Source organism: Netta rufina, assembly GCF_964035555.1.
Source record: "Netta rufina genome assembly, chromosome: 2".
NCBI lineage: Eukaryota > Metazoa > Chordata > Aves > Anseriformes > Anatidae > Netta > Netta rufina.
The window spans coordinates 71,179,664-71,190,420 of record NC_140124.1 but is presented as its reverse complement, the minus strand read 5'-3'; the positions used below and the strand labels follow the sequence as shown (position 1 = coordinate 71,190,420).

The 10,757-nt window shown below is 44.5% G+C and overlaps 1 protein-coding gene across 1 annotated transcript in view; it reads left to right on the top strand.

The window, feature by feature from the left end:
• Positions 1 to 281: 281 nt before the first annotated feature.
• Positions 282 to 10,757, top strand: part of MYO10 (myosin X) — a gene marked incomplete at its 5' end in the record, with an annotated part of 161,414 nt that continues 150,938 nt past the window's right edge. The window contains 2 exon segments of the mRNA XM_084306880.1: positions 282 to 332; positions 335 to 358. Coding sequence (XP_084163006.1) covers positions 282 to 332; positions 335 to 358 — 75 coding nt within the window.

The window sequence follows — 10,757 nt, the reverse complement described above, 5'->3', positions numbered from 1 at the left end:
CGCGGTGGGGATGGGGATGGGGACGGGGGCGCGGCCGGTGCCAGCTCCGCCTCTGCCCCAGCGCCGCCGGGCCGGGAGCGGGGCAGGAGCGGGCGGCGGGAGCCTGCTTCCTCCTCCTCCTCCTCCTCCTCCTCCTCCTCCGCTGCGGAGGGGGCGGGCGGACAAAGGCTGAGGGCTGCCGCCGGGCCGGGGCGCGATGGAGCGGTGCGGCGGCCGGGGCTGAGGCTGAGGCTGGGGCAGAGGCAGAGGCGGCTCGGTGGTGCTGAGCCGGGCCGGGGCACATGGTGCGCGGCTGGGGCCCGGCGCTGCGCACCCGCGGGCGGGCCGAGGGGCCGCCATGGACAACTTCTTGGCGGAGGTGAGCGCGGGGCGCTGGGCTCTTCCTCCCCTCCTCCTCTTCCTCCTCCTCTCCTGCTGTGGGGTCGCTTTGTGGGACCCGCTCACGGCCCCGGGGTGGTGGCGGTGGGGTCCCGGCTGTGCCGCGGGGTGGGCAGGGGGCTCCGTGGGGGCACGGCGGGCCGTCCTTTCGGGCTCCGCGAGAAGGGGTGCCGGGGACAGGAGAGCTGTGCCGGCGGAAAACGCCGGGGAAGGAGGACCTGGAGGGAGATGGAGCTTGCAGCTTGCCTCGTGGGTCCCGGCGGCTTCGTTGTGCCCGGCGAGGGGAGCACACCAAAGACGCTTTGCTGCTTGCTCGCGGCAAACGCCGAAAGTGGAAACTCGGGTCCTCTTCTGCGCTAAAGCAGCTGAATTTTGCACAGCGCTGTTTTAACGAGTCGTTACAACCTGCCCAGCGCCAGCACAGCCTCGCGAATAAAAGGTGTTCGCCACTACTCTGGCTACTTCTGCGTGCGCGTAGCTTGCGACTCGATTGTGACTTCCAGTGATTGCTCCTTTACGATTATTTTAGTCACACCCCTTGCTGAAGTAGTTGTAGTGTCCAAATGTTAAGTGCAGGCCAGGCATCTGTTTGCCGGGACGGCGATTAAGCTGCAAAACTGTCCCCTGCCCTTGTGAAACAGCTGCCTCGTGCTCTCTGTGCTGTTTATGGTCCCACAAGAAAAATAAAAATAAATAAAAGTGCTGTGTTTACCGGAATAGTAATTAGTCAAATAAAAGGAGCTCGTACACCTTGCTGCCTGTTACCTTTTCATTTGTCAGACAACAAAAGTTCTGCCAAGTGCAATAAAAAGGAAGAAATGCAGGATTAACTTTCAAGAAGCCTGAGTTAAGCAATAATGGATTTTTTTTTTTCCATGTATAAGACGTAGCCCTCGTCTTTCAAAAGCTTGCAAGCCATGAGCAATGTGGTAGTATTAGCCGAGCCTTGCAAAATTAATCCGAGGAGTCATTCGCCCTGACACAAAGTATGGTAGCATGCCCTACATAAAGATGAAGAAGAGAGTTAATGGTTTTGACTCCCCTATTAGCCAAAATTACTTGCTCCAGGCAAAAAGCAAGTAAATTTTGCCCGTCTGTGTTAGTATTTCAGCATATATTTATGGTAATGTGTGGTTGCTGCATGCAAACTTTGATCTTTCTTAAGAACTCTTGCTCCCTTTCAACATGTTGATATTACTTTAAAAGATCAGTAAATATAGCACCTTGACTTTAATCTGCATCCAGAGCCCCACCTATAAGTATAAACATTTTCCTCTCCTCACACTGGAGCGTATGGAAATTGCGTATGGAGAACATAACATACACAATAGCAGAAATGCAGTGGGCCTGACCCAGCTACCACAGAAAAACTGGTGTTGAAGGTGCTGGGTCGAGACACGAGCTGGCTAATTTAATTTGCGTGAGGCAGACATCCTGCAGCTGCTCTTTATGAAAATATTTACTGACTTATCTGAGCGAATTATTGTCCTTGTTAAAATAGGTTCTGGTGCATGCAAGGAAGAGGAAACTGGATGAAAGGGACAGGTATCAGGCCTGATCTGCCCTGCTCTTGCTTGACAGTGACATATGTCTGCTGATAGTGTTACATTTTGGGAGAAAAGCTGCTAAGCGAGAAGGGCGTATGCTAGCTTAAAGAGAATTAACCTGACACTTTATGGGGGATGTTGCTCAAGGTTACCAAGGTGCCCCTGTTCAGTGCATTGGAGGCAGGGGTGTCTTCAAGTCTGGCTCTTGCAGAAAAACAACTAAAAGGCATTTCAGGAAAATATCCACACGCCTCTTTTTTCCTCCATGTTTTTTCATAGCCAGATGCTGATTGTAACCTGCTCGCTGTATATTATGGCTTTCACTGGAACGAAATTAGACAGTTGTGTAAGACCTGGTTAAACTGTATGTATGGGTGCATTGCAGAGAAAGTGTTCTTGTTGGTACTTGCTGCGTTAACTGAGTTGTGGGATACTTCCAAGCTTGTGCCGCTCGGCTGACACCAGTCATACACGACTTAGCAGCTTTTTGACTTTTGAATCTTGCTGTCCTGTTTCCTCCCTCTACTATTTCTTATCTGTCTTTTATTCTTACAGGGTGACAAGTTGTTATATCTGTCTGCAGAGGAGCCTTGATTTACATTACTATCACAGTTTTTTTAACTCTGTCACTTGAAAACAAAATAAACTGAAAGAATGCTTTTAGTAAATAATTAGGCTAGAAGAATCAGCCCTGGAACATACATCCCAAAATGCTTTAATTGATGGAAGATATAAAAATAATTTTGCTGGAAGATATTAAAGTAATTATAAAGTTATACTTTAAATACAGAGGAGAAGTGGTTTTGGAGACTATTTAGAAACATCTCAGGCTGCTGATTGATCTGTGCTAACTTCTGGTGTGTGAAAGACCAATGTTGGAGTCTTAACCTCATTTGTATATTTACATAGTCATATCTTCAGATATAAAGTATTAAAAACTGTAGAAATCCCAAAAATCCATAATAAGAATAAAAATATTAAAAATGTGGGTGTGTGCAATAGAGCCATTTGGACATATTGCTCAAAGCAGACTGAAAAAACAGTTCCTGTGTTTAACCAGTGGCTAGATTGCTGTCTCCAAAGGTGGCTGAGATCAGGCTTCAGTTTTCAGTGGGAAATGTATTCCCATTAAAAAGGGTTGCATAGCAAGAGGCAAGGAGGAAAATCATCACCAGATGAGAAGGGACACAAAGAATTTTGCACAAAAAAGGCACAAGGGGGAAGTTCGAGGTGTCGTCTTGGCATCCGAGGTTCCCAGGCAGTGTGTGCCAGGGTAGCAGGGGAAGTGGATGAGTCAGGTTCATCCTCTTCTCGTGTGGGGTGAAATCACCCTGCCCTGCTCATGCATCATGTTTCATCAAGCCACCGTCACTGTCCTCCTTGCAGGAGTAGCATGGATCACAGAATGGTTTGGGTTAGGAGGGACCTTAAGGCCCATCCAGTTCCAACCCCCTGCCATGGGCAGGGACACCTCCCACCAGACCAGGTCGCTCAAAGCCCCATCCAACCTGGCCTTGAATGTCTCCAAAGATGGCCCTGTTGAGGTTGTGGAGCAGTTGAATCTGGGGAGGTCTTGTGAGACTCGGGGAGGTTGCCTTACCCAGAGGTGACCTCTGAGATGCCCTCAGCTCCGGAGGAGCTTGCAGGTACCCATGCACAAAGCAGTGGCTGCATGTGGTTGCTGTTGGTGTGTCCACTGTGCTTTTAGATTTAGCAGTGCTGCTGGAACCTCCAGTTGAGGATGTTTTCCTTCCATTCCTCCACTCCACAGCTGAGTGTATTTGCCCACTGCCCTGTTTTAAGGGGGAGGGCTCCCAGCATGTCCTGAAGGAGCAGGTGTTGAACCTCACTCTGCAGGAAGAATAAGGGGTAAGAATTCATTCTGAGGTTTTGAACGTAATTTCAGGGTCTGTCAGAGGTGGTATTGGCCAAGCCTGGGAGCTCTCAGTTTAGATAGGCAGCCCCAGGCAAGCTTCTCCTTGGTGCTCTGGTGCTGCGGCACCAGCAGGATTTACTGTTTCCCAAGGCAGGGCTGTTCATGGAAAGCATTGAGAGGTTTGCTGTGCCCTGCAACAGAACAGCCTCAATGCTGCAAAGTTTTTGGTTTTACAATGAAAATATGACGATGCTGATGGATTTTGGCATTGATATAAATGAGCCCTGGCTATGCTGTGCAGCATAATTTACAAGTTTAGGACAATCTCTGAAGTCTGCCAGTTTTCATTAGAGGTGTTTTGCTGATAGCACAAGCATGGGGCTGATGTTGGGCATGTAATATTGGTGTAGCTTACACCAGCACTATTGCGTTTTAGACTGGTGGGGCAAAAACATCACCCTGAAGCGATGGCATGGCTCTGGCACTCAAGAGTTCTTCAGAAACTTAATGTTTGTGCCAAGAAGGAGTTGTGCCTCTTTCAGCTCCTGCAGTTGCTGTGTTTTCAGCAGTTTCTGAGGTGTGACTAAGTCTGTTTTTTTTTTGTTTTGTTTTGTTTTGTTTTTTGTTTTTTTCTTGGAAAAAAATCATGTTGCTGATTGTTTTGTCAACAGTTACTTTTATGTTAATTAGAGGGCAATCTGTTTTGAGCAGAAAATGATTCAAGGGGGCTCAGGACTACCTTGCTGGCTCAGAAAGAAAAGAAAGTTTTTGTGGGTTTGTTTCTGTAAGTCAGGAAATCGTGTTCGGCTTATTGGTAGCACGTAATCTCAACTGCCTACTACATATATTTCACATGTGCCTTTCATAAGATATATTTGTACAACTGAAGCATAGTCATAACTGGGCTGGAGCCTAGCAGCCCTGCTGGCACCATGAACATTGTAAAATGACACAAGAATTCTCTTAAAGCTATAAAACACATAACTATTGAAATTAGCAATAGAAGCTGTATGCTGTACAGAAATAGCTTGTGGTTTTTAGGTATGTTCAGTCGGACTCCAGCTATAGGAGGGCTGTGAAAACCCCACCATTACAGAAAATTATGGCTTCTTCAGTGTCTTTTTTTTTTTTTTACCTTCTGGTGATACCTAATGGAAATGTTTATGCTTTTTTTAGTCTTTACCATAATTGTACGTTCATGTTAGCGCTTTGTGTGCAATCTATTTTTGCTCTAATCTTCCTCCTTATATGCATTTTTGCTCAGTGAGGTGGGCTTTGTGTGTGTGTGTTTTGCAAGGAAAATCTATACAGCTGCAGATGCAATTTCAGGTTTTCTGTTTGGTTGCATGGAAGCGGGCAGGCCTCATACTTGCAAGAGCTGCCCTTGGCTGTAAGGGGCTGTCTCCCTGATATGTCTGTCCTCTGTTGTGCCAAAAAGCCTTTTCCTGGGAAGGGCTGGATAAGACCTTCTGGTCTACTGAGGTACCGAGGTGGCCATGGCATGCAAGATGGGGCCAAGAGTGTGGTGAAGACCTGACGCATCTCAGGTTGTCTCCTCTTTCTGACTGTAGGAATGAGAAGTCCAAGCAGAGCTTGTCTCCCTCAGGCTCTGTGGGTTAAATCCTGAGGCCGCTGGTGTGGTGCCGTGGGCTTGTCCTGCACCTGCGTACAGGTGATGCTGAAGTGAGGGTGTGAAGAACCTCTTCATTTGGCTCTTTTTTTTCTTTCTTTTGGAGCTGTTGCAAATCCTGCTGCCCAGTAAAAAATAATTACATTGTAAAGCATGACCAGTCCCAACTTATTTCTGAAGTTATGTGGCATGTACTTTTGTCAGAAATGATCCACAATGTTTCTGTGATTCTGTGGGGGCAAGAGAGGGACACTTTATGGAACAGGGAAGCAAAATGGAATAGGAACTTGGGACATGATATTGATGTCACTTAAAAAAGGACTTCTAGCAATAGCATTTTTTGTGCATGTCTTGGGTGGATGCAGCTCTGGTGCCTGTGATGGGTTAGGAGAAGGAAGCTGGTGCCATCTCCTGCAGCAGCAGGAGCAGCAGCCCCGTCCTTTGCACACACAAGGTGGTACATGCAAGCCTGTCTCAGGCCAGGAGCACCATGCATCCTGTTCTGTGAAGTGCTGGGAAATGTGTCCTCTGGGCAGTTCGATCTCACGAACCGCTGCAGCCGCAGGGCCGGTATTTCCCTCAGTGAATCACAGTACCCAGCCGAGGTCTGAGCTAGAAACATCATTTTGGGTGGAGCCCTGGTAAAAGGGCAGGCAGCAAAAAGTCACTATGAATTAAGACTTTTGCTGAGGGGGAAAAAAAGTATTACCACCCTGAAGTCACTAATTGTGGCTACTTTACAAGTTTTGGGATGTGTCCTCAAAACTGGCTAGACTGATTATAACTTCAGGCTCATATGAGAGGGTCATGGCTTATGCATTCTCGTTTCTCTTGATCTTCCTGCTATTCATCGTTATGTGACATTTTAAACCACTAGTAAGACATGAAGGAGGATGGCTAGATGATGTTGGGGCAGCAGTTCTGGGCAAGTTACTGTTTGGGTATTTTTTTTTCTCTTTTTTTTTTTTTTTTTTTTCTCTTTTTTTTTTTAATTGCTTATGATTTCTTAAGATACCCTTTGTATGTCTGAAATGTGAACATTATCCATTGGTCATATTTATCATAACGCAACAGTGCAGCTTTGTTTTGGGCAAGCTGCTGGTTGAGGAAAGTTAACTGGGTTATCCTTTTGGCTAGAATTCTATTAAGTAGCTCAAACACTCCATTCTTTTAAAGATGGATCTTTTAAGAAATTGAATGCAGAATGAGAACTGGTATTAACTATCTTGTAGGTCTGTCTCCTGGAGTAAACTATCCATGCTGAAGAAGAAATTACTGCTTTGTTACACGGGAAATTTGAACATCATGTGTTGGAAAAGTATACTGGGGCTCATTAGGAAAGGATGGAAGAAATGAGTAGAGCACCACTTGGATTACTGGCATTTCTAAATGTACCTGTAAGAAGTAGCTGTATGTCGGAGGAGAATGTACGTCCTGCCCTAGACTCATTTCTGCAAAGTCCATCAACAAGATTATAATCTCATGTAGTTTCAAGTACAGTGTAACCTTGCTTTTTGATGCCTTGCGCTGGATAGATAGAGCAGATGAGTCTCTTGCATGTCCTGCAGCAGCACTATAGGGCATGGCTTAGGGGAAATCATGCCTGACAGGACGTCTCCCCACTGCAAGCCAGTGGCTGGCCGGGAAGGCTGCTTGCTTGTGTCAGCTGTCTGTGGGGAGGTTTGTTTTACTCTCGGGTATAAATACTTACTCTCTGTTGAGGTGTTATTTTCCTTTGCGGCCAAGTGGCTGTCTTTTAGTCTAGTCTAGCCTTTTCATGTGGCAGAAAACTTTGATATTTTTTTCCTGCATTGAAATCTCAAATGTGAGTGATATTGGAGGAACCTGATAATTCGTGTTTTTTCATGTTGAATACCTTACTAGTAACAGACCTGGTTTGGGTTCAAATTTGACATGCGGCAGAAATCAGTGTGTGTTTGGTTTAACTGACCAAAGTTAACATTTCCATTTTGAGTAAATTCTTCTGCGGAATGGTTTAACATACAGTTCTTGTATGAGATTTTGTTATTGTTCCTAGTGAACGGTTCTGTGCTTAGTTATTTTTTTGCAAAGGAGTATCCATTCTCAGAAATTGTGGGGAAAAAATACATAGCTCTTCAGCCCTTTTAAGGCTTTGGAAAAAACTTGGCATTTTACTCTTCTGCATGGAAGGAAGTATTCAAAAGTGAAAGCTGGTGGTCACTCTTATGGTTTTGTGAACTTGCAGTGAAAATTCAGATGCAATGTATCTTAAGTTGGATTTCTTACTCATTTCAGTGGTCCCGCCTCCAGTGGGTAATTTTCACAGAATCATTAGTGTTGGAAAAACCCTCCAAGATCATCTGGTCCAACCATCCCCCTACCACCAATATCACTCACTAAACCATGTCCCTAAACATCATGTCCAACCTTTCCTTGAACACCCACAGGGATGGTGACTCTACCACCTTCCTGGGCAACCCATTCCAATGCCTGACTACACTTCCTGAGAAGAAAGGTCTCCTAAAATCCAACTTATGTTTCTATCAAACCTATGCTCATGTTTTTTTAAACATGTTGGAGCTCCCTAAATTTGGGAGTCCACATAATACCTTTTACTTTTGGTGAGATTAATGGCATGCTGACAAGTGAAGGGAAATGTCCTGGAGGACAGACTTTGTTGATATCCTGTACCATTCAGTAGCTTGCCATAGTTCAGAGTTGAATAGGGTTCCTGCATTTGTATGTTAATACAGTTTTGCAAATACTGCACACACACACACACACATGCAGCATATGCTTAAGTTGCTTTAGTGGGGCATTTTTCCTGCTTTATGGTATCAGGCTATCTTTTTTTGAGAGTATGTGACCCTCATCTTGTGGAGAGCCTTGCTAGAGATTTTTGAGTTCAAGTTAGTTTGAATACTAAGCAAAGCTCAATATTGAAGAGATCTCTTAGGTTATTGAACAGTTCTCTTAGGTTAAATCTTCCTGTGAGATTATTTGGGTTTTGGTTCTGTTTTATCCCAAATGGAGGAAAGAGGAAAAGAGAGAGGGAAGCTCAACAGCCGGCCTTGAGCAAAGCTGTGTTTTCTCACGTGATCCTGACTAATGGCATGCAAAGGGTAAACCGTGGTGTTGGAAGACTCAGGAAATAAAAGGCTAAGTGCTCTTTGATGTGTTAGTGTTGCCTCTTCCTATATATTCTTGGGAAACTATTCATAATCCTTTATTATAGGCCAGTGATATGAGAGTGTGTTAATACAAGTCTTTCTTTGTTTTGTGTTGGAGACTGCCCTCACGGGAGATGCCATATACCTCAGCAGAGGGAAATGCTTTATTGCGGCTTTTTCCCTCAGGGGGATAGCTGCATTCCCACCCTCCACAAGTTTACCAAAGGGCTTTTTCTCATGGCATGCCTGCTTCTATACCAGGACAGTTGTTAAGAGTGCTGAGACTTTTTTTGTATTTTTCCAAACTCTTAACTAACTGGCTTCCCAAGCCTGACATCGCGGTCTCAAAGGCAAAATTAATTTTGGTGTCTGTAATGTTCGTTACCTTGGGTAGAGACCTGAGGCTCAAATGGTTGATGAGCCATAGCTGTCATTAACTTCAGCTACAATTACAAAGCCGGGTATTTTTGAAAGCTGTCATTGAAGTTAATACCCAAAGCCCCTTGGCCCTCTTTCTGTAGCACCCTGCACACCTTCAAAGGGCTGTAGAAAACGTACTGTGATGAACTCTACAGCATCTAGAGAAAACATTTTTGTAGAGTTTTTTGCAGTATTGGATTCTAAAAATGGTACATGTTTTTGATGTTGTGCATTGTACATGTAAATGCTCTTTCTTCCGGAACCTGATAACACGAAATGCAGAATTTATCTGGAAGCATTCTCATGCCTTCCTTTTGGCCCTGGTTTTGGCAACAGGAGATAAAAGTTTATGCCTTGTTTTGAAATTAATGTTTACAGTGTTAATGGAAATGGATTATTTGGTCCTATTTTAGTTGCTGTTGTTTAGTGTGTCATCAAAATGTTTACTCAGATGAAGTTGACTGCGTTTGTTGAGAGTATGGGATTGTTTTTCTTACAAAGTTGTTTATCCTGAGGAAAAGTTAAATCCCTTTGTTCTACAAATCCATCCAGTTAACAGAAGCAGAGGGCTGCATAAAGAGATCGCTTCTGTTTGACCACTTCAGTGGCTCAAAAAAGAACTGTCTATCTTGGTTAGGCTATATTTTTATTTGCTTCAGGAAGAAGCCAAGTTGGCAAGACGGTGGGGTTCACACCAGGACAAGGAGTAGACGCAGATTCTGTAGGTCAGACTTCTTGTTTTGTTGGTCTTCTTTCTGGATCTCTTCCCCCTATTAAATGTAGACCGTGGCTTTGGGATTTCAGTTTATCTGCTTATTACAGCTTTCTGTTGATAAGTGCAATGAATAGGTTTGTTTGCTGTGCGTAATGATTTAGTCTGGTATATTCCATAGAAGAAAATCAGCGTGGCTTTTACAACAGGGCTTTGAAGGATGGCATTTCCTGTTTCTTTTCAAAGTGTATACCAGGAAGAATATCTGATGAAGTGAGTTCTTTGTTGTTTAAACTCTGAGAATCACATTCTACCATGTGATACTTAATAATCTATTTTCAGGAATAAACATACTATTCAACGCAGCAAATCTATGCTATAAAATAAAATTTGCACAGCAGCCCCCTTCCCACCCTTGCAGTTACATTTCCAATAGCTTTCACGCCAAATCTGAGAAGTTGTTACAGATGGCAGATGGGATTTTGACACAAAGCTGCATGGTACTTGCAGCAAAAGGGCGATTCTCAGTTCTGTGTTAGTTTTGAGCCTCTCCTCCTAATTTTGGTGTTTGTGTTGCACCATTTTGCTTAGGTGATTCAGTACCTTAAACAACTGCAGTCCTGGCGCAATAGTGAACTCCCTGGGTCTTTTATACAAAGCCCACGAATAAACATAATTGCAGTATAATTAAATACTTGTGTTAAACTTTTACTTCATAGTTACACCCTTGTCAGGAAGAAGCCTTTGTAAGGTGCAGTTAAGGTGGAGATGCCATCAGTAGCTGCTGGAGGACAGAAACCGATACCTAAATCTGTTGATTGTCTTGTGGGCTTGCAGTGGTCCTTTGTCAGTGGCAGTTCTTACCGGGGTGTGAACAGAAAACTTTGAGTCATGGGATCCATTTGTTTCAGGTTCAGCACTTACGGTGTGCCAGGTGCTACTGGAGTCTGCCAGATACGAGCTTCCGTCATGAATTTTGAATTCTTGAGCTTGCATGCTACCTTTTGAAACACTCACTTAAATTGCTTGCAAATCTTGATTT